Genomic DNA, 24,138 nt, shown 5'->3' with positions numbered 1-24,138 from the left:
CTGAAGAAGCATTTGGGGGTTTCTGTGGTTTTGTAACATCCATTTCCCGCCGTGTAAGCACTCCTCTGCGCCGGGAGCAGACATTCCTCTGCCTGGCAGCTTTGCTTGGACGTGGTTTCTGCGTTTTCCACGTCTCCACGCTCTCGGTAGAGGGAGCCCAGGCCCCGTCTGGAGCCGGTGGGAGCAGGGAAGCGGCCGCGCTCTCCACTTGCAGGCGGAACATCAACCCTCCGTGTGGTGACGGTGTCGCCTTAGCCGGCACTTACCGGCTGGGAAATGAGGGCATGAACCGCTGTGCGCTGCAGGGAGCAGGGCCTTGGCCTGCGGAGTGACTGCTCAGCTCCAGCGCGGGCACTGAACGGGCTGCAGCACAGGACTGGCTTTTATACTGATTCCCTCAGCCAAACACAGCAAAAACCAGGCAGTGATTACACTGTTAAGGAATTATTTGTATTTTATTCTTCTCTATCAAGGCAAGTGCTGTAAAAATTGAATGGTTTTGTATCTCTACCCTGAAAGCTGAAGGATTTCCAAAGCCAGCAGTATGAACTTCTGAGGGAAAACCAGCCCCAGCACCCATTATATCCTGTTTTCTTTACAGGCCAGCACTGAGGAACCCCTGGACAAAATGCAGAACAGAATAGAGATAAGAATTTAGAATTGAAAACGTACAAGTCACGGATGTAGTTTTAACAAGAAGGAGGTGGAAACACAAATTTACTCCTCCCTTCCCAAACCTCCTGCCATTGGCTGCCAGCCCTGGGCATGCACTGAAGGCAGCATTGTGCTGCACATGCAGCAGTTCTCCTCTTTGAAGTGGCCTGCACAGCATACTGGCAGCGGCAACTTCAGAAGGGAAGGTTTGTCCTTGGGGAATTTAAAATTAGCATCATAACATGCAGTGCTTGTCAGAGCAGCCATTCATCAATGATGTACCTCTGCCAGCGCAGTTGTAAGAGATCAGCAGAGCAGGAGGCAGTGGCTGAAAGCTGTAAGTTAATTTTGACCGTGCATTTGGAGGCACTGTGATATGTTTAGCAACAGGCAGAAGTGGTAATGACTCATTAATTCCACTTTTTGAGATCTCTCTCTGCTGGCTGCATGTGCAGCTGCTGTGTGCCCAGACAGGCTCTTGTGTCTCACGTCCTGCGTGTGAAGTTTAAACACAAAATACAGCCCAGGTGGTCTGAGGAACTCTGTCCAGCTCCTAAAGGCCTCCTACTTAATGTCCTCAGAAGCAAAACACAAACAGCTGCATGGCAAGCCAGCATCAGCTCATAGACATGTGCCACTGAGCCACAATGACCAGCCTGAGAGGTTTAATTGGAATTAGGTCTGCACGATGCAGAAACCTCCCAAATCAGTCTCTTGGTAGGCATTTCACAAAATTTAAATGCTGTTTCCTACTAGATGTGGAATGCTGCCAGGTAAGAACTACCCAAGCTGCTCAGCAGGAGAGGAGAGCAGGGTCTGTGATGTGTCTGACCCACTAACACAGTGTTAAGGTGTCAGAACAGGAGGCTTTGGTGCCACCAGGGCAGTGCTGAGTCGGGGCTTGTAGCTCGTTGTCATTCCTGCTTTCCCTTAAGTCTGTGATTTTGTGTCTGGTCCCTCCCTCCCCTGATAGGGGAACTGAGCTTTGGCACTTGGGTGCCTGGTGGGAGACAGGATCGCTTCACACATACCCAGCTCCAACCCCAGCATTGAGGGAAAGGCAAGAAATGTTCCCAAAAGTGTATGTGGGGGTTTTTCCCCCTATTCCATCCATTCTGAACTTCTGTGCTTCTGCAGCTAGGCCACACACCCCCCCCCCCCTATATATAAGACAAAAATAAAAACTAGACAGTCAGTTGTCTGGAGATGCCACATGTTTATTAATCCATTCTAAAAAAGGATTACAGCATTTTTATCTTGCTGTAGTACAGAATAAATAAAGCCATAAAAATAAAAACATGTGTTAGATATTTTTGTACTGGTTCTACAAAGAGCTATATCTGCAAATAGAAAAATATAAGAACCCTTGTTAATTCATGGCTCAGTGGTTATCAGAGAAGAATGAACCTGGAAAAAGACTGGGAAAACAAGCTTGAGTTGGACTGCTACTGACAACCCAGCAAGACACAGCTTTGGGAGGAGGACAGACAACACAAGGTCAGCAAACAGGTGACCTTGGCACAAAAGGGCTGAGGTTTAGCTGGCTCTGTGGCTCATGTTTTGTTAAAAAACCAATTAAATTAATTTCTGTCCTCCTACTCCCAGCTTCCCAGAGAGATGTCCAGCCTGCTTTAAGCTCCTGCTGCAGAGCCAAACCCTCCTGCATTGGCCTCGTCAGCCAACGACTGAGCCAAAGGTCAGCTGTGAAGATGGAGTTCAAGGTCACCTTTCACTGCAGGACACCTTTCACTGCCACACTGGGCTGAACAGGGGTCATGGGGCAACAGGAATGGGAAAACATCTCATTAGACACTGAGCAGCCAGAGGTGGAACACCTCTGTGCCCCAGGGAACTGATGCCAGCAGTCTTAAGACCGCACACGCACAGTGGTACCTCACCTGAGCCGTGCTGCCTCCCCTCCCGACCCCAGAGCTGCTCAGCTGAGTCATCACAGCCACAGGATCTGACCTGAGTCCATCTGGCCGGCACAGAGAATCCTGGCTCCTCACGGAGGTTCAGGCAAAGCCACTTCCCATCTCTTTCCAAGTTCTGGTTTACATGGACACAGTGGTGCAGAAAATAAAAGGTTCAGCTTTGGTCACTGACATAAAGCCTCCTCTGGACAGTCACATCAGTTCAACAGCCTCATGTTCCCCATTCTCCTGCTGTATCATACAGCCAACTTTATTGTTGAAGAGACGAGACAGACTCCCCTTCTGGGAGCTCCTGCTCTGCACACACCTCTCCTTCTTCAAGCGCCGCTTATTTCTCTTGCATATCCCTCGGATGTCCCAAATCCGCAGCGTGCCATCGTGGGAAGCTGTGTAGAGCAGCTCGTTGTGGATCTGGAACAACAGGGTCACAGCACAATCAAACTGTCAAAAATCAGAGCAAACACAGCTTGATCCCAACACTTAAGGCCTGAGCTCCTTGCAAGAGCCAGTATAAATTATCACAAAAGCTGCTGAAGTGGGATGAGACATTACCAAGTCAGGACTCATTTTTCAGCCACTTCACAGAGCCATAAACAGCAAGAGTTATTAATAACCCAGACCTTCTAGAAAAGCAACGGAGAACTAAACCCAGTGTCAGAGCAGGCTGTGGCTGGGAATTTCTGCTGGAACTGTTTTCAGATGGTTTTGATGTAGAACTTAAGGAGGCACCAAAATCCTCATCAGTGGGCAGCGGGGGGCTCAGGAATGCTTCCTTTCTCACTTCCCTTCTTCCTTTGCACTAAATTACAGTGCAAATATAAATGTATAAATTCCTCCTTCAAACTCCATTGTTCTTCAAAACCTGCAGTAATTTAACCTGGATTCACTGCTGTGATTTCATTTCCTTTATGAGCCATTTGCTGCTATCGGTAATGTTTCCAATTGCCCTTGTCCTGCCCTGGAAGCCAGACATCAGTCTTGGTGATCTTCCTGTTCCTGTGTCAGTCTGTCCACCCCATGCCCTGTGGTTGCCTGTGACCATGAGCATCTCCCTGGCTTACATCAAGTACCCCACAAGCACCACACCTCTCATCTAGCCCTCATTATTCTACCTAAGATCATTTTAAGGTCGCCACTTCTCAGTCCTCTCTCTTCCCGGGTTTTTTTGTCCCTGTACAGTTGGAAATTCAATTACAAAGAAGAACACAAAGCCAAGCTTTGGTCTTGTTCAATACTTGGGGCTGCCCAGGGTGGTTCTGTCAGGTACTCCCCAAACACATCCAGATGCCCACCTGCTGCACAACAACTGCCCAGTACCAGGAGGTTGCAGTTTAAGATCATCCAGCCACTTGCTAATTCAGAAGAATATACAAGACAAAACTGAATTTACAACTTCATGTGCTTGGGATCAACTCCAAAAGGAATTTTATCTCCTCTCTTTTTCTTTTGACTGTCAGCCTGCCAGAATTACCAACAATGTTTCACATTGTTAATGAAAATCTTCATCCTGCACCCAGCTTACACTGAGATCCCAATGCAGGGAGATGCAGATTCTTAGCGTGGCTGCCCCATCCATGGAAGTGTTCAAGGCCAGTTTGGAAGGGGCCTTGAGCATCCTAGTCGAGTGGAAAATGTTCCTGCTCATGGGAAGGGGGGGTTGGAATGAGGTCCCTTCCAATGCAAACCCCTCTATGATTCCATGGTCTTTGCATGGCCACCAAGGATTACTAATTCTTCCTGTTTTAACTATTAAATGCCAGTCTCACTTGAGCCTAGACATCACACAAACAACATTAACTTTCAGTTTTAAGCCAGTGGCAGAAACTCCTCCATTTTCCTGGCAGGATGTGGGTCAGATATCACTACTGAGCTGCTTCAGACCGTTTGGGGATGCCGTGCCCCCGGGTGGTTTGGGCGACAATGCTGTAATTATTCTGCCTGCATAAGGCAGGAACTTTTTTCCCCTTTAGAGCACTGCAAACACTTATCATGAGTGTCTTGTAATGGAAAGGGTCTCATGAGGCTGGAGTCCATTCTGTGCCACACAGCATCAGTTCATCTGTCTCAGTTCTCATGGCTGCTTATCCAACCTGACCTGAAAAAACCCTGATCCCAGACATGGGGCTGTCCCTGGGGACTCGTTCCATGGTTTCGCTTGTCCTTATTATTATTAACAAGCTTTTCTAAAATTACATACAGAATATTCAAGTATCACACTAGAACAACATCCAATCCAAGACACACAGAACAGTCAGCCACACCAGTTCCCACAAAACAAACAAGGCAGCAATCAAAAGGAAGAAACCCCACCAAGAAATCCCTTCCTGACCTGGATACAGTTGATGATGAACTTGTGTCCTCGGAAGATCTTCTGCAGGACTCCACTCCTGGAATTGAAAGCTCTTGCACAGGCATCACCACTTCCTGTGAACACTGACACACAACCACACAGCACAGCCAGATGTGAGCAGCCACACGAGGACAGTTCATAAAAGTTCAAAAATACACCTAAAACCAGCTCATTTTGATTCTCTCCTCAGACAAACCAGATCATTTTGCTGACCCCAGCATGCTTCTTTTGAGTTGTATTTTTTGAAACACTGAACTGATTTAAACCTGAAGTTCCTACACACACCAACATTTCACTCTGCACATGCTTGAAGTATATATTTCTGCTTTTCTCTTCCTCAGCTATTTCCCTGCCTATAATAATTCTAAGCAGGCAATTTATCTCGAGTCTGGTTTTAAGTATTTCCACTCAACCTTTCATTTGTTTTACCAGAGTTATTTACAGCTTTCCATTCAGTACTCCAGTGTTTCCATTACTTCTGCTGCTGCAAGAGGGGAGGGGCTGGGGTAACTAAATTGAGCATGACCAGGAATTTTGTCTATTCATCAGGTTTCCTTAGAGCACCTTACATGTTCAAAGAACAATTTCTCAACACATCAGGATCTTCACATCAGATCCCCAGACTGCTGCATCCAGGAACTGTAAGGCAGTGTTAATATTTAGATTCTGTACTTAGCAATAGGCCCAAAAAGGAGCCCATTTGTGTGCTTTAAAGGTTACAAACTCTCTTGATAAACACTTCCCCTCAGTTAACCCAAACTCCTCAAGTTTATCTAGACATAAATATTTCAGAGCTGCAAAAAGCAATATATTCACTGCTCCCTGCATTTCATGTCTTTGCAAAAGCCACTAGCTGGAAAGATTTTTACAAAACTGGTGTGCCTGAAGCCAACAGATTCCTTATCTTTTGGGAAAAGTCAGGAACTGAATCTCTAAAGAGAGGTGAAAAAATTATCATGGTTGTAAATTCAGGACTACAGTAACAGATGAGAGAACTATGTCCTGCCATGAGCTTTTTAAATTCAAATGAAACAGCAGGGAGCTGGGCACCTCCTGGGTGCACCTCCAAGAAACATCTGGATATGGAAAATCAATGTCACTTTATATGGGCCACTATCATTCAATTTCCAGCTGAGTCCTGAAAAAGCAGCATGTCCCACTCTGCAAATGAGTAGCAACAAAGTAAAGCAGGGAACAGGTACTGATTTTTTCCCAGTGAACGGAAATCACTTAATTCTGTTACAGACATGCAGAGAGTAGGAACCAATTAAGAGCTGTTTTCACTATGCAGCTGCCAGTTTACCTCAGCTGATGCCATCAGAACTTTGCTTTTCACAGACATCCTTTATGTCCTTTGAACTGTCACTCTGGATTTAGGAAGTCTCCCTCCACCTCTGAATTTCAAAGAAGAGCTGTTGATCTAACCCAGATTTAGCATTTAAATACATACTTATATATACTACCTGTGAAATAACCAGCAACAACAAAATAAAACTAATTTTCATTTTTTACTTAATTTTCATAGACCCTTGGGAGAACAGTTTTGAAACGTTCCCCTGGAGCTTTTGCAACATGAAAAAAATATAAACCACATTACATTTTAAATGGCTGTGCACATACTGTAAGAGAAAAATAATCAACATATCATTAAATAAATTAGATTGACACCCAGCTGTAATATCCCCCATGCTATTAATTACACAAGCAGGCTGAAGAAAGCAACTGGAAACACATTCTGATGATTTAATGCTTAATATTCACATCTTTCTGGACTCCTTGTATACTATAAAGTGATTTTGGAAACAGACACATATCTTTCCTCTCTTTCTTCTACTCTATTTTCTTATTTAGACCATGAACCCTTTCAGGCAATGAGCCTTTGGGCTCTGATCAGAGAGAAAGCAGCAGAATTAAGATCTTCTAACAGAAAATTACCATTTGAAGGCTGAGATGTTTTTTCATGTTCTCGCACTGGTGCAAATGTGACATCAACCATAACAAAGATAATTTAAATAATTTTTTTCCACATTTTTGAGAGACAGTTCTTTTCTCTCCCAGGTGAACAGATTTTATTTTAAGCTAAACTAGTTCCAACACAGGTATCCAGTTAACATGTCTTAAAAATTATAATTCTAACAAAATTATTAGATACTGTGGAAATAAGTGATGAATGCACCACAATAATGCAAGCAATCATAATATATAATTTAATTCTTAGTGGGAAAAATTTTCCAGAGCTTTTTTTTTCTACCCTTAAAGTGGAACAATTTGATACTCTCTTTTTGACACTTTTAGTATTTTTGTAATTGATTTAAAACAAGATCTTAAATAACTCTGTGAACTCTTCTATCACACTATCAGGTCTGACTAAATGCAGCAATATTGTCTGCATTTTAATTCAAAAAAAAGAGTGTTGTGGAAAAATAATGTATGTGTATGGCAGGGACAAGGTGGTAGAATTCGGGGGAAGAGAGAGCTGCAGAGCTGATGGAGGTGACATCAGATAATGAAACTTGTTTGAGCTAAAACTTCCTTTTCTTTACAGTTTGGCCAAGTCTCTACAGGTTGCATGAAGAGTAGGATCAACACTGAAAATCTGCAGCTCTGGTGGTGTCATTCATGAAGGAGACAATCCCTGTCTCCCACCCAGACATGCATGTTCATCACAGGATCAGGCAAACATCAGCTTAGCACAGATCGCTCGCCTTTGGCTAGTCTTCACAAAATCAGTGTTTTGGTTTGTGTCTTTATAAATTAAAAGTGGGGAAACACACACACAAAATCATCAGTACTTTGTCTACCAGTGATCATCCCAGATTACAATTTATGGTTCATTTCCCTTGCTCTGCCTACTCTTGGAGCAATAATAACTTGAAGGTGCAGTGTAAGTTCAGACCCTCCCCTTCCATTTCAGCCTTCTAGCCAACTGTGGAAGCTGAAACCAGCAGAAATTACAACCTGCAGGTAGGGGAGAATGGGGTAATTCTGCCATGGAGGTGAGGAGGGCTGAAATAACCATAAATTATGAATAAATATTTCACTGAAGAAAGCAGTAATGTGGGACTCATGCTGAAAGGAAAACCAAAAACAAGGTTTCCTGGCTAAAATTCTACCTCTGGGCCTGGCTACATGCTAAGTTTCCAAACATAATTAAGAAATCAGTTCAGTTACTGGGTTATAAATGTAGTCAGGCAAGCATGGTGCCAGACAACTGCCACTAAACTGTGCAGGTACAACTCTGCTAACGTGCACCATCTTGCATCTGTCAGCTATTTATCACCATCACACTGAGGAGCTGCCAAAAGAGAGATCAAGGCCCAGATAGCAACCACTTATTTAGTGTGATGTATTCACTTCAAAGCTGAAGTGAAGAAATCAAAATCAGGAAAGAGCTGTGAATGTCTAAGGTAGCTTAAGACAACCAAGACCATCTCCTTCAGGGCAGGAGAGGAGAGAAGGAGAGAAGTTCTTTTTTGGGAAGCAAGTGAAGGTACATCAAGTCAAATACCAGAAGCAGGATAAGACCAGGATGACACAGAGAGGTTCACTGATCAAAACAGAGGTGCTATCTGGCAACTCAAACCCAGACATGCAGAAGGAAAGCCAGCACAGAGAGGGATTTAAAGAGGGAGGTTTGATGGTCCGCAATAGACACTGATGGACAGAAACTACTGTAAAAAGGAGGACTGAAAGTAGGAGAGCTGAGTCCTGGGCATTAGTAAGGCAAGCACTGCTTGGCTACTGGAGAAAAGTGATTTGGTGAACAAATCCATGAATGATAACAGATAATTTCCACAGGTAAAGAACTTGTGGAAAATGAGTCTAGGAGATGGTCAGAGCCTCAACAGGAAGCTTAACAGTTAGAAAGGAGCAGTGAGCATCTGATGTGTGATTCTGGTGTAGGAGAGGGTGCTACACAGAGCCTACAAGGCAGCAGAGAGAGGCACAGGGCTGTCTGTGTGTCCAGCAGTAGCACTTGCTGTCCCCAGCACGCAGCAGAAGCAGGTGACAGACACCAGACTAGTTGAGGTTAAACCACAGCTACACAAACAACCCCCAGGCAGCTCGAGATTTAAGCCACTTCCCTTGGTAACAGAAACAAAACAACTGCCTCTTCATTTGTGAGAAGAGGGAGGTGGAAAATGGAGGGAAGACCTAAGCTTCCCACATGGAGTGGTGCAGCAGTTTGGTACTGAACATAAACATGCCACAGTTGAAAAAAACTGAAAACTTCACAAGTGTTCAAAATTATTCTCCCTTAACAACCTTCAATCAAACACAAACATTGAAAAGGAGACTGGAAGGGGCTGGAGAGCACAGGAAAGGCAACTTACAGATGCCAGCGTGGTATTTCAAAGTGCTAACGCTGTGTTTGTGAGCCTTGTAGGTCTGGATCCGCTCCCCGGTGTCTACAAACCAGCACTTCACCGTCCTGTCTGCGCTCCCCGAGTACAGGTGACGATTCACCAGCTGAGGGGAGAGAAAAACACATCAGCAATGGCCTCTCAGGCACCTTCATGAAAGAACTGCGCTGAAGGGACCCTTCCCAAGTCACATTTTCCAACTCAGAGAGCAACAAGATGCACCTTGAAACAGAGGAGTGGTGAGCAAACCAACCTTGAGTTCTTCATAGTCGCATCTCCCACTGACTTCTGGGTCTTAAAAACAGCCCCAGCTTTCAGAAGATAAAAGTTTAGCCCATCTGCTTGTGCCAGCAGGCAGGATTCCAGGGAGCTTAACAACACTAACCCTACATCCATAATCAGTTATATTACTAAAGCCTCAAAAAAAAACCCAGCAGTGTTGTTTCTGCAATGCATATTTGACAAGAACTCTTACCAGATTGTTATGTTTTAATTACAAAAAAAAAAAAATCGGAACAATTCTGAGTAACAAAATTTTTTTTAAAAGGTAAATTAAAATCCTAATCCTACACACCATAAACCAGGGTTTATGTTTAGTATGATCACTCTGCACAAGGTCAGTATTGAGAAACACTAACTCTTCCTTGAAACTTCTGTATCTGCATTTCCACAAGACTTTTTAGACTGTTATTGAATGAATAAATAAGTAACTATACTGACACAGGTTTTTAAACATCTTCAAGCAGATTGTCTTCTGCTGTGTGTTACCTCTCATTGCACCAGTCATCCTACACATTGTGAAAACTCACTGGTGTGGAGGATGGGGTTTGTTCCACGTAGACAGGACAGAGAATGATGAAAGGAAGGATTGCAGCTGGGGGACAGAGACAGAGAGAAAATAACTGACCTGTGCAAGACTAGAAAACCAACCAGTTCACAATAAACAAACTACACAAAGCCTGGAAGCTCAGCAAGAAAAAAATCCATCGTGCATAGAAAAATCTGGCATTCTCTGTCTGTATAAAGACATCAAACTGAAGGTTTTCACAGCCATTGTTATGTAGAGGCCAACCCCTGCTGAAAGCAGCCAGTCACTCCAACACCCAGCTGTGGCTCGAGGGAAGTTTTATGGACTTGCTGCAGCCTTTGTATCAGAGGGATGCAGAGACAGGAGGGAGAACCCTGAGCCCCCACAAAGAAGTGGAATTTCCCCAAGGAGTAATGAATGATACCTTGTTTGTCCACCAGACACATATATCAGAAGGTCTGGATGACCAGCAGTGCACAAACCCCTGATGCTTCTCCGGTATCTCCAGGAAACCAGCAAATGAGAAATCAACTCGAGCTTTTACTCGTAGAGCACTTTTAAGGGTTGGTGTTCCTGCCACCTTAGATTTGGTCCCCACTCTTTGCACACTCTGTATCTGTAAAGCTGGAATGTTGTTCATGCTCTTCCATCTCCACTCCCAATCCAAAAAGGAATGACCCCATTCCCAAAATGCATCAGAAATGAGCTTTGTACAAAACAGCATTGTGCTGTGTTACAACATGAAGCAAAAGGTATTTTAAGAGATGAAGCACTACAGAGATGGGACTGTGATAACCCACACAAGAAACGTGAGCAGGCAGACCAAGAGGCTCCCTTGCCACAGCTCCCACCAGCTCAGCTGGGGCAGGACATGCCATTCTTCCTCCCAGCAGAACCTGGCCTTTGGGAGAGATTTCATAGCTGAACGCCAGGAGCTTGTAAAGCACAAACCACTGTAAAAAGCCAGCAGTACTTCGAAATGTCACTTCCTATTACTTTTAAGCTGTTTTAGCAACAGCATTAATGCTACATCTCCATGAGGAGAGAGAACGAATAGCCAGCAGCACTAACAAAACCAAGAACCACAAGTTAGCCTGAGGAAGGACTTTTAAATTTCAGTCTCTCCCTGAACAGGCATGAAAATCATTGTCATGTGCACCTGCTAAATGGAAAAGGATGCTTTGAGTTGGGATCCTGCTGCATGGTTTGTGGCCAAGTTGTTGCATTTCTTTTTTAGATGTCTTGCTAGCAGCATCAACCCACCCACTGAGCAAGGAAAAACACCAAATTATAACCTCCCACAGGTAAATGCCATTCTGCATTAATGGCACATTAGGTTATACCCCTTCATTTCTACATTTAAGTGGGTGTATCAATGAACAGGAGAGCTGCAGCTTGCCTAGAATTGCTAATTTGTTAGATAAAAAAATGTTTCAAGTTATGTAGATTTATTCAGGTAATGTATAGCATCAAGATTTTTTAGAATCATAGAATGGTTTGGGTTGGAAGGGACCTTAAAGATCATCTTGTTCAAAACCCCTGCCATGGGCAGGGACACCTTCCACTATCCCAGATTTCTCCAAGCCCCTTCCAACCTGGCCTTGAACACTTCCAGGGATGGGGCAGTCAAAGCTTCTCCAGGGAACCTGTGCCAGCGCCTCAGCACCCCCACAGGAAAGAATTTCTTCCCTATCTAAATCCACCCTCTTTTCGTTTAAAACCATTTCCCCTTGTCCCATCACTCCACAACCTTGTCCAAAGTCCCACCCCAGCTCTCTTGGAGCCCCTTTAGGCACTGGAAGGGGCTCTAAGGTCTCCCTGGAGCCTTCTCTTCTCCAAGCTGAACAATCCCAACTCTCTATGATTGTCTCCATAGCAGAGGTGTTTCATCCCTCTTCATCATCTTTGCAACCTCCTCTGGACATGCTCCAACAAATCCATATCTTTCCTGTACTGAAGACTCTAGAGCTGGATGCAGCACTGCAGGTGGGGTCTCACAAGAGAAGAACAAAGAAGAATCACTCCCTTGACCTGCTGCCTGCACTGGTTTTGGTGCAGCCCTGGATAGGGTTGGCTTTCCAATGTCTGAGATCTGGTGAGGTGGTCAGCACAGCAACCATCTCAATTAAATTCAAAGCCTCTGTGCTGCCCCATGAAACACTTCCATGCACTTTCCTTACCCTCACCAATTTAAGCAGGTGAGCACAGTAGCACAGGATTCTCAGTCTTGCACAGGAAAGGAAATATTAACAGATTAAACAATCTACCAGATGCCACAGACTGAGCCTGCAGCAAAGCCAAGCGCAAAACCCAGGGCAGGCTCTGACTGTCACCCAGCCCCTCATTCCCATGGTATTTTTATAAAACAGCAGGAAATGGCTGTTAGTGAAGAAAGCCTTCAAGAGCTCGCAGCTCAGGCTGAAGTTGCAAATCAGATCTGTCTTCAGTGATATGATAGGCATAATCTCATCTAAACTGGTTCACATCTCCACAGCTAAGGGTAGCCCCCCTACAGTCACTGTGGCCTAAGGCACAATTCCTCTCATCCTGAGGCACATCTGAAACAGATCATGCCTTAAAACTCACTATTTCCCATCCCCAACAAGGACAACCTTCTCAGCTGTGGCCAGAACAACTCAGGTGAGATCACTCCTTCACTTGACTAAAGATAGGTCTAGCTTACAACTCTAGCCTAAGCTGCAACACTTCAGATATCTGCACTTAATCTGTATTTAAAAAAATAATTATCATCACTTACTGTTCCTTACAAGCTGGCCCCATACTCTGTGGTTTCAAAATGTTTAGCAAACACAGTTGCATATTCCAGTCTGTGTCTGCCCAGAGAAGAGGTGACATTTCTAAAGCTGTATTTTCCTTGGCTGGCTTTTGAGCACTTGGTTCACTTTGGCCAACTGCTCAAAAAAGCTCCTGACCACAGAACACCATGACCAGGCAAGGACACCTGTAGCAGAGAACAGATTTGCAGCTCAGATACCAACCACAGAGTGGACATTTCAAACCCATGTAGCTTCAAAAACATTAAAAACCTGACAACAGCTTGTTGCCCAGTCCTAAAGCATCAGCCAGACAGCAGAAAAAAAAACCACTCCATTGATATTCACAATTCTGGATTGTTCATTTTTCCCATGAGAAATTTTGCTTTGAACCAGATGAAACACTGACATGCGAATGGAGCAAATTTGTCTTAATCCTCAACCCAAGTACTGGAGATGTAACTATTCCTTGAAAAAGTTCAGTCAAACTGCTTGTGAGTTGCAGAGTAATAAGTAGCAAAAGACTAGTTGTAAACACTTTAGTAGTTACAGGTCTCATTAATAAGAAAAAAACCTTGGTTGTAGCCCACAAACACAGCAGAATTTTAATAAAGAACAAATTATCACATCCAGGGTTGGTCTCTCAAGACAATCACAACCCTATTGCTTCACAAGCTTGGCTGAACTGCATAAATACAACAGCTTAAGCCAATTTCTACCTGTAAAAATGCCAAAAAATATCTGCAAAAGAGCTGTTTAGCAGATATTTCAACCTTATAGGAATGGACTTTGCCCTCACAATTAACCTTTGCTATGAGAAACAATTTTTGGAGAGGCAAGGAGAGGCAATTGATTCTCCAAAGAGATTTGGACACATCCTTTAGCTGAGGGTCACTGCACTCAGACTGGAACTTCAGGATGAGTTCACATGAGCTCACATACCCCATCACCAGCTTATTCTTCTCGTGGGGGTCAGTGTTCCTACCATCTGGAATTTGGGTCTTCTGTTCACAGCCACTTCTAAGTCAAAAATCACCAAGCTGGACCGAGCTCAAGATACAACTATGTAAGCCTTGGGCTGAGTTAAGAGTTTCAGGATCCCATTCAAACCACATCAATTTTAACGAGCTAACAAACTCCCTGTGGGCAAGAAATTGTTGTTTTTTTTTTTTTCCTGAGAATCCATCTCCAATGAGCTCTCTGGGCTGTAAAGAGAATGTTTTTCAACTTTTTTACTGCAGTGCAAAGTGGTGGCCCCATGCTTTGTTCTTACAGGTGTTGTACACCTTCACATTCTGCTCATTCACATCTTCATCCTCTGATGCAACACAAACACAAATTGCAAAAAATATGCGCACTTAATTTAACTGGTGTGGCAAGAAGACATTTCTGTCCCTGTGATCACAACAGTCCAGCACATAAACAGAGTTCAGGCAGTGGCTTTGTTCAAAGCACTCTTTTCTTCTAGGCAGCTTAAAAAGGCAATTGAAGGGAATGGCCCAAACAAAGGAATTTTTGCAGGAAAACCAGAAGCAAGTCCTTGCCCACTCATGTTCATGTTCTTCAAAAGGGAGTTTTCTTGCAAGAATATTTGCAGTAGGATCCAAGCTAAATTCCAAGCTGGATCATTTCTCTCTGCCAGCTTTTGGCAGCACAATTTTGATAAATACTCAGAGGCAGAACAATCAGCAAAGGACAAAGCAATCCTTGTGAACAGTTTGCAAAGCTACTTAGGAGAGACATTTAGAAAAATGCACACAAGTAAATATTTAAATCAGGGTTATTCAGCCTATTGCAGGCAGACACATTAATGAAAATGCATATTTGATTATTAATTACAAATACTGGTCTCTAGCCAGGCCTGAAATTTTAAGTGGAAGAATGAGCATGAGCTATGTGGTTACACTCAGCCCACCCTTGCTTTTTCCCATCGCTTCCTATAAAATCTCATTATTGGCTCTTATATGAAGAGGGAGCTCCCAAAACAGCTGCTGTACTTCGTCTGCCAAGCTATCAACACACTGCAGGAGGAGGAGAGTGAAGAGTTCTGGCTGCTCCAGTGCGAGTTACCTTGCCTGACTGGGAAAGTCAAGTAGTCAATGCTGCCAAAGCACCTAACATGGACACAATTCCCACAGCAAATAGAAAGTCTCCCAGCAAAACCTCTGTCAGCCCAATTTAAATGGTGGAAGGAGGAGAAAAGTGGCATTATCACAAGCTGCAGAACTCCTTTGGCAGCAGAGCAGACACAGAGGGTTCAGCTGGTCTCCTTCACCAGACTGACCCCCAGACAGCAGCATGAGCCTGGGGAATAGGGCAGCTCAGCCTCATCACTCCCCTGCCCAAAGCCACCAAGGACAGGGCACAAGGGAAAGCCCAAAGCTCACCAACACTTTCTGTTCTGCCATTCCAGATGAGAGCTGTTTCCAGGCTCCTCTACTACCTGGCAACAACATTTCAAAGGATCTTAGAGCAACTAGGGAATGTTCAAAATCTGAACCTGATGCAGAGAGGGGCATCACCCCTCTGATTTCCACACACCACCACTGCAGGAAGCAGGGTGGAAAACATGTGTGTGCTTTATGGCTGTCTACCCAGAAAACTCCTTCAAGAAGCTCCAGGAATTTCCATTCACTGCTACAGCAACACTATTGGTGTTTACTGTAAAGTAATGGGAGATTACTGGAACAGGCCAGACCTAATTTGCAGCAGTTCAGAACATCCTGGGGCATTCTCGTCAATAACAGCTTTTTAAAGTTGGGGGAAATGGTCTCAATATCCATATTTTTCCTGATCTGAGTCCAGGATGAGAAATCACACTGAGCATTTCTCAAACTTTTTGAAAGGTCATCCTCCCTTAGGGATCTTTATTTTAATAAATAAAATGAAAAGAAGTCTTTCTTTTTCTTTCCCTTTTTATTTCTCCCCACACAAGCATTGTACCACCCAGAGAACAGGTAACTGCCTTCAATTGCTGGCACCAACTCAGCTCCTCCAGGACTGCAGAGTGAAAATCTGATGTAATTAGCAGCTCACTGCTGCACTGAAGAAAATGAATTACTGTCAACAATCAAAACTTCTGGCTACTGTGGGCAACTCACAACTACCTCCCAGTCCTTCCAGACCCAGGGTTTAAAAAGTACCATCCCAGCTCATTGCCACAGATTCCAACACTGTCACTAGGAAACCTTGAGGCAAAAAAGGCCCCAAAAGCTTTCTGAGAACAAAACAAAAATAATAATAAAAAACACACCTCTATTCAGGAAGTTTCCTTCCTGTTGAAACATCTTTGTATAGATTCTGGTGATTGACCCCTTTCTAAAAGAATGAAAATACCATGTGGGCTGTGCTGAGTGGCAGCCAAGTGGAACAGAAGGGATAGTGTTGAACCCAGAAAGGCAGAGGGAGGAATTAGGAAAGATCGACAGCCTAAAGCTATTCAACAGCAGTGACTGCTTAAGCTGGGATAAGTTTGAGAGGCCTGGACACTAAATGCTCTCTGCAGGGGCTGTTTGTACCTCAGCTGGACCCTCCCAGCCCCAAACATTAACTGGTGATGAGAGAAGAGAGGGGCTACCAGTCACTCAAGAAGGTTTGGCCAGGACTGCTGCCAACGCAGTCTTGGCAGCAGCAGCAGTCTTGTGTACTCTGAATTGTTCAGGTTTTCCAAATAGATGTATTGGTTTTGCTTTTCTTCTCCCCTACAAGAAGTTCTGTTTGTTTAAAGCCACTGCTTAACTCTGTGCTCACAGGCATTGCTCATTCCCGAGCATTCAAAGGGCATAATTGAATTTCCCAGGCTTCTGGGAGAGGGTCAAGCCAGCTTTGTGTAACAATTTTAGCAAGAACCCAATTAAATGAAGGCAAACTCTGTTGTTGCCAATCTCTGCCTTGGAGAAGGGTTACAATTAAACAACAAAACATAGCGTGACACTAAGGACAGCAACAGATTTACTTCAGCATCCTCAGAATACATTATCACAATATCATAAAAACAAGATTTAACACTGAGAATTTACCCAAGCAAGACAAACATTACTCCAGGGCAATATGATATTGTGTGTGTTTTTTTTTTTTCTTTTCTAAAAGTGAAGGAAAACAGAATTCCTTTAGTATTCCCAGGTTTTTAGTCTTCTAGTGTCAGCTGTGACTACCTTATTTAGAAACAAAGGCAAATTTATTAAACAGCTATTAAAGATACATCCTGTAGCCTCTGTAAGGGAAAAACACTTATGGACAACAAACAAAACAGGGAGAGCAGGGAGAAAAACTACTGTCATTAACTTCAGTCAGACACATCCATGTATAAACATTTATGACCTAAAACTGAGTGACAGACCGTCATGGACTCTCTTTAAATACACTATTAGCATTTTCTGGTGGATAATGAGCATGTGGATAACCATCGTTCCCCTCTTGCTTCATCTGCTTGACCTCCTCCTTTCCCCTGCAATGTTAACAAAGCTGGCAGCATTCAACAGAAAAATACTGCAAACAGAAAAACAGAGTATAGTTTTTCAGATCTCATTACATTTTTTTCCCTTTCTCCTCCATCATTTCCTGATTTCTCTGCCCCATGCTCTGCTTTTCTTTTCCATTTTTCTTGCCTGTTTTCTTGTCTTGGCCATCTGTTTCTCCCTTTTTTTCCTCACATCGTGTCTGTGTGGTCTTTAATGTAGGATTTCTTTCAGCTTTATGCTGTCTTATTGTCTTTTGCCCACAGTTTTGGATTGGGCTTTGGGCTGGGTTTTTTGAAGTTATCTGGTTTACTGAGTGTTTTTCCCCTCCCCTTTTCAAATTACCTGACCCTGTGTCACTCGCTCAGGTTATTTTCTTCAAAGTCTGGTGAGCCTGACTACACAATCCCACTCAGATGAACAGTGCTCTCAGCACACCTCTCCATGAGTTTCATGACCTAGGGGAATTTAAACAGATATTGAGCTAGAAGTTAGCCCAGGGCAGCCACTAGAAGCTAAAAGGAGATCACTAAGTGCTTTAAAGAAAGAGGGTTTGTCTCAAGACCAAAGAGCACTATTATTTTGTTATTACACGAATATTTAAGCTCACCATTTACAACCTGTCTCAGAAGAGCTTCTTTATGAATGAAAAGACAACTGAGACCCACGAGTTAAGACACAGACACCCAAAGGCCCTCGAGGAAGCCTCTGCCCTTACCTCTAAGCAAATTACTGATCCTTGGTGCTCTTTGAAGACTTTCAGCTGCTCTCCAGTGACAATATTCCAGGTCCTGATGGTGTAATCCGTGCTGCCAGAGAACAGCTCCCTGTTTGGTGCATCAAGTATAAGGCATAAGACGGCCCCAGTGTGTCCCAGCAGGGTCTGGTAGCAGCGCCCGCTGGACACCCACCAGACCTTCACAGTGCAGTCCGTGCTCCCTGTCACCAGCAGGTCCCTGCTCACTTTCTCCTCCTCCTCCTCTTCCTCCTCCTCTTCTTCCAGCACATCCCTGGAGGAATAGTGAGCTAGAGTCAGGACACAGTTGCGATGGCCCCGAAATTCCTGGATTTGTTTCTCCTTGTCCACGCTCCAGCAGCGGGCTGTCCTGTCATAGGAGCCACTGAAGAGATAATCTTTAGCCACCAGGATTCTGCAAAAAATAAAGTTTGTGTACGTGAACAGTATTGTTCTTTTTTCATAACCATCTTTTGTCACTATTTCAGTGCCAAGTACCCCAAAGTATGAAACAGCAGCATGAACATAACATCTTCGGCATTTTTAAAAATCAAACAATTCCCTGTTTCTACTTTTAAAATTGAGATCCCTCATTCAGGTACATTGATGCAGATATTTTTACATTATAGCATTGTAACTCTGTGCATTTTGTTTTGCTAAAACTCCTTCCAGCAAGGAATATGAACTTTCATAAGTTATATATAATACCTAGATGTTTGTTTTGTTGTTTGGTCTGCATTTGTTGGATTTTTTTTAATTAGCTAATTCTTGTTAATTATTCATTAATATTTATTTATAAAAATATTTTAAAATAGACCTGTAACAATAGCTTGGAATCAAAACAACAACCAAGCAAAAAAACAACATTCCAGGAATCTGAACTGTAACTGACAGTGTGCAAAATAACCATCTTTCCATCATCAAAAAAGGGGAGTGCAAGAAAAAAAAAATACACTTCATTTCACTTAGCTCAGGATCTCAAAAAAGGTAAAGCATGAGCAGCCCACTTATTGCATAATTGAAGAGCAAACCAAAGATTGCACCTCAGGAATTCAACTCCCTGGGCCTTCAAAATAATGAGTTGTAGCTGTACAAACATGCAAAACCAGAAAAAAACTCTACAGTTCATATTTCCAAACCAGAGATAGAAAGCACCCATAACCTGCCTTGTTTGTCAGCTGAGCTTGGTCCTCTGGAACCTTTCAAACAGGCAACAAAGTCATATGAATGGGGAACACATTTCCCATTTGCCGATTCAAGCAGAAATCAGGCCTGTGCCAAAACACAGAACCAGCCTTCCTAACTATTTACAGAATCTCACTACACATCATATGTGTTTTGAGTTTAGAAAGGAACTAAAAAGCCCACACACCCACCAGAAATGTTAAAAAAATACCAATCTTTGACTGCTCTATTTGCCATTAATTAAATCCAGTCCAACTATTAATAGGCACTTTAAATGGAAAGGCCAATCAGCCACACACAGTAAGTTTATTATTAAACTTCATTTGCCCAAATAGGAATAATATTTAAAGAAAAATCCCTGACTTTATCCCTCTTGCTGACACAAAAGCTCGACAGGATGTTTTTAAACCTATTTATCAGCAGCATCTGTTATCAATTGGATCATTTCTTCTGGAATTTCATTCCTAGCCCTGGATTCCATTCCCCTGCTGTGTGCCTTTCATTTCTCTCCTATCTATGTCAGCAGTGTTGCTAGAAAAACTAATCATTGCAGCACAGAACACAAACTCAGAGGTCTACACGGCCCCTTTTATGAGAGCAGTAATGGGGAACTGCAGGGAAATGATAAAGTGCGTGATAACAGATGACAGGAGCACGAGGGGAGAGCCCCACCTGTTGACAATTGATGTGTGCCCTCGGTAAATGGCCAAGCACTGCCCGGTCACCACGTCCCACTTGCGAATGGTGTGGTCAGCACTGCACGTGAAGGCAGCCTCGTTCTCCAAGTGGCAAAAGGTGATGTAACTTTCATGTCCTAGGAATAACAAAGGAAATCAGTCACTGTGCACACAGAAACGACAGACTAGTCCAGCTCTTCACCTTAGCCAAAAGAAAAATACAAACAAATGTACCATAACTCCAGTTTTAAATGCACCGCTGTGCTTTTCATGTTTAAAGGTTTGTGTAAAACACAACCATTTCAAGTCACAGCTGAAAACTTCACTGATATCAGGATTAAGTGAAAGAGTAAAACAGTACAGTTCCATCAGGCAGGTAAATCAAACAGTACTATAAAAATATAATGAGACAGACTAATATCAAGATAATTAAACTCAGACTAATAAAGTTTGAAACCAGTAAAAAACTATCTTATTTTTTAATTAAAAATGCTTTTGCTTCCTTCTTCTGAAAGCAGGGAGAAAAAGGCAGCATTTCAACCCGGCCCATTGATTGACAGGACACAAACAGTCATAAATCAAAGCATGAAACTCTGAAAAAATTACCTGAGACTTACCAGAAAGTTTGATTTGTCCAGGCAGAATAAAAAACAAACCAAAAAACATACCAGGTAAATAGTCAGCCAATACTTTCCCCCACATGACTAAACCCCACAGTTTTCTAAGTATACATTTAAGGAAAAGAAAGGGAGGGAGGGAGGATTAGAGCACAATTGTTTACACAATATGTAGAGTACACAGGGATTCTACAGTTACAATAAAAACAGACACAACCACTGCTTTAAAAATGTCACGCTGACAAACAAGGCAATACCAAAAAAGAGGAATCAAGATTACCACCTCAAGCTTTTATTGCTGCTTAGCAAGATGTGTCATTTTTCTATTGCAATATTAAATGCACCACATGTAAAAATCACCTCAGGATACAAGTCCCAGCTTCATCCAAGATCTCTTGTGTGAAATTGCTGTCACCTATCTAATCATTGGACTACTATTACCTTGCACTCTTCTGTTTTAACATTTAGACTAAGCTTTCAGGAGCAGAACTGTTTCCACTTACGTCACTATTACATGAGTGACAGTTATGGCTCAAGTTGGTGGGCACTACTGTGACTTAAATACTATTCTTTGAGGAAAAAAAGAAAAAAAAATAAATGAAAGAAGGACAGTTGTAATTAAAGAGAGACAGATGGACAAAGGTATTAGAAAAACAATGTTATAAAATAAAGAGATGGTAAAAAAAACTGAGGGAAAGCAGACTGCCCAGTAAAACACTGTTTCACTGACTGCAAAAAAACAGATTTCAGTACAATTCCTGAAGTTCAAAAGCCTTGTTGCAGTTCAAAAGCAAACTAGAATCCATGTTACAAACATATGGCTTGTTTCCTCTAAGACAAACTCATCAGATGCCAAAAATTAAACAGATCACCAGGGCTATAAGCAAAACTACACTCCTTCTCCCACATTTGTGAAACTTTTTGCAAAGCAGCCTGAACGGATCAGGTTTCAATCACTGGGATTTTTCTCACAGCATCATGTAATCCAGCTCTGAGATCAAAACAGCATCTTGGTTACTGCACCAAAGTCTGCCAGGCAGATTTTAACCATCAGTAATACTCGACCCACACACAGGGTGCCAAAACCCCATGTGGCAGACAAGGTCTGGTGCTGGTCTGGCCAAAAGCAGCCACCACACAAGTCTGCTGGTTGTGCTGTGGTGGAGCTTGAAACTGCATTAGAGATACAGGTTTATCAGTAATTATAGCTTGAAAAACTAAAACTGACAGGACAACTGTGTGCGTGCATAATTATAAAATACATACAATTATCTGATTCGACTGACAGTTCACAAACCACCCAGCCCAACCTTCCTCAGAGTCTACCCCAGACACTGATTATGGCACAATCCATAACAATGAATGCTATCCAATACATTTCTCTTTCTAGTTTAAAGGGATTTCGAAGCCTAAAGCAAATGCAGCAAGTTTTCCAGAAGTTAGAACCATGGCAGGATGTGGGAAAAAAGACAATACTCCATAGTGAAAAACAAGCAAGCAAGCAAACAAACAAGGAAATCACAGCAATGTGATTTCTTCTTTGGAAGAAAAAAACATAAGAAATTCCAAATTTAACAACTTTCCTTTTTTTTTTTTTTTATGAAAAGAACATGAGTGGGAATACAAACATCTTTAGCCCATATCTAGACTTTTGCATGTCCACTGTCTACAGGTTTTTTTTTTTTCTTTTCAATTACTGACATGCCAGTCTAAGGACAGTAATTTTTTTAAGATGCAAAATGAATTTAAATTGAAAAAGCCCAGCAATTAACATTTCTGTGCATCTGATGAGGAGGGAAAACAGAAGTAACCTATTTAGCAAGGTTCCTTTCCAGACTTCTGGGTCAAGAGGTTCTAAATAAAGACCACCTGGAAATGAGATGATTAAAAGGACCAAAAAAAAAAAAAAAAAAAGTCAGTATTTTTTTTTTTCCACCGCGTAAAACGGGGCTTCCAGAAAGTGACATAAGTTACTTCACACACAAGTGACATAAACAACTTCACACACCCTGAGATCAGAGCATCCGTGCATTCGGTAACCTGTTTTGGGTTGAAACAGCTCCTGCTTAACGCTGCCGTAATAAACACCAAAACAAGCATGATTTTGGCCGCCCGGCAGGGACTGAAAGAGACCAGAACACGCTGTGTGGCCTGTGCCATCCTTCAGACCCAAAGGCCAGGCGAAAAGCAGCTGCCGTACCTTGGAAGTGCCCGTGGCACTGGCTGTCGGCGGTGCTCCAGAGCCGCGCCGTGCCGTCCTCGCTGCCCGTGAGCAGCCGCTGCCCGTCGGGGCTCAGGCTCAGCCAGTTGATGCCGCCTTGGTGATCCGTGCAGACCTTCACGGCCGAGCCGCTGTTCCCCATCCCGGCGCTCCCGGCGCGGATCACGGGCGCTTTGCAGCCCGAGGAGCACGCTCCGCACCTCCGGCCGTGCCCCACAGACCGACTTCTGCCATTACCTCAGCTCCCAGACATCAGCACGGCAGTCCGGGCTCCTGCACAGAGACACAAAGGGGGAACGGGGGAGAGCGCGTTGAATCGCTTCATCTCCCCGCGGCTGCATCGCTTCCTCAGCCAGCGTGAGCTGAAGCCACTGAGCGCCCGTTTCCCCACAGGATCCCAAGCCCCGCGGCGGTAGACGGGCGCACACGCTGCCCGCTGTGCCCTCTCCACGGGCACCGGGGCACATCCAGCCTCTTGGGGCGACTGAGCCCGGGCGGCGGTACCGCTACCTGGTGCCCTCGCCGAGGCTGCTGCTTTTTAAGCAACCTTAGGGCTGACTTTGGGCACGCCGAGGAGGCGACGCCTCCGAGAGGGGAGCTTGGGCTCAGGGGGCCCCCAAAGCCCCGGGCTGCCGCCATCCCTCCCGCACGGTCCCCCGGCATCTCGGCACTCACCGCCCCGAGCGCGGCTCCGCCGGAGCGATCCCGCACTCGCACTCCGGGCAGGGGGAACCTCCTCCCGCCGGGGCACCGGAGCCACCGCCGGGCCGAGCGCAGGGTCCCCCCGGCCGCCGCCGCCTCCGCCCTGCGGGGAGGCGGGAAGGGCTCCCGCCGTGCCCCCTCAGCCCACCCCGGGGCGGGCCCTCACCCCCCGCCCCAGCCCCAGCCCCAGCCCCAGCCCCAGCCCTGCCTCCATTACCTCCCGCTCCACGTTCGAGCAGCTTCCCCCCGCGGCGGCCGCCTCGCCCCGCCCGCGCAGCTTCCCCGGGGTTGCCGCTCTGCGCCTCGTCCTCCGCTCCAGAGGTGCCCGGCAGCGCTGCCCCTCCGGGACGGCCCCCGCCCGCAGCGACCCCCCTTCCCGGGGCGGCGGCCTCCCCGGGGCTGCAGCCGCCCCTAGCGCAGTTCAGTCTCCCGGCGGGGTGGGAGGGTCTCTCCCGGCTGGGGTCTCGTTAACAGCCGCACTGCAGCCGGAGCAGCCCGACAGCATCCCCGCATCCGCGGCGGAGCCCCCGGGCTCGTCCCGGGGGAGGCAGCGCTTCCTGCGGCACCTTCTCCCCTCAGGACGCCCCAGGGCACCGGCATTTCCTCCCTGGCTTCTCCGGTGCCTCCCGGGGGACGCAGAGGCTTGTGCTGGCAGCTGG

At 44.7% G+C, this 24,138-nt stretch overlaps 1 protein-coding gene across 2 annotated transcripts; it reads right to left on the bottom strand.

Moving 5' to 3' along the window:
* Positions 1-1,850: 1,850 nt before the first annotated feature.
* WDR86 (WD repeat domain 86) lies at positions 1,851-23,559 on the bottom strand. 2 transcript variants are annotated; one of them, XM_068175100.1, is made up of 8 exons: positions 23,453-23,559; positions 22,757-23,050; positions 19,935-20,076; positions 18,253-18,492; positions 18,060-18,168; positions 9,273-9,408; positions 4,918-5,021; positions 1,851-2,999 (listed from the first exon to the last, which is right to left on the bottom strand). In XM_068175100.1, exons 2-8 carry the CDS (start codon positions 22,917-22,919, stop codon positions 2,781-2,783), a joined length of 1,113 nt encoding a protein of 370 aa, XP_068031201.1. In that variant the 5' UTR covers positions 22,920-23,050; positions 23,453-23,559; the 3' UTR covers positions 1,851-2,780. The 2 variants fall into 2 exon arrangements, with proteins under 2 accessions (XP_068031201.1, XP_068031193.1); XM_068175092.1 differs by having other exon boundaries at positions 18,060-18,492; positions 23,453-23,557.
* Between the last annotated feature and the right edge of the window lie 579 nt (positions 23,560-24,138).

Source organism: Anomalospiza imberbis, chromosome 1, assembly GCF_031753505.1.
Source record: "Anomalospiza imberbis isolate Cuckoo-Finch-1a 21T00152 chromosome 1, ASM3175350v1, whole genome shotgun sequence".
NCBI classification, from domain to species: Eukaryota; Metazoa; Chordata; class Aves; order Passeriformes; family Viduidae; genus Anomalospiza; species Anomalospiza imberbis.
The sequence above is the reverse complement of the archived record's forward strand: the minus strand, read 5'-3'. Positions and strand labels throughout refer to the sequence as shown.

What these genes read in the sequence shown, in the direction of transcription:
- WDR86 (XM_068175092.1), bottom strand. Translation starts at nt 22,919, where the DNA reads ATGGGGAACAGCGGCTCGGCCGTGAAGGTCTGCACGGATCACCAAGGC. An exon ending in GTGCCACGGGCACTTCCAAG is followed by an intron (nt 20,077 to 22,756) that starts GTACGGCAGCTG and finishes TGTTATTCCTAG; the next exon opens with GACATGAAAGTTACATCACC. An exon ending in TCATCATCAACTGTATCCAG is followed by an intron (nt 3,000 to 4,917) that starts GTCAGGAAGGGA and finishes CTGTTGTTCCAG; the next exon opens with ATCCACAACGAGCTGCTCTA.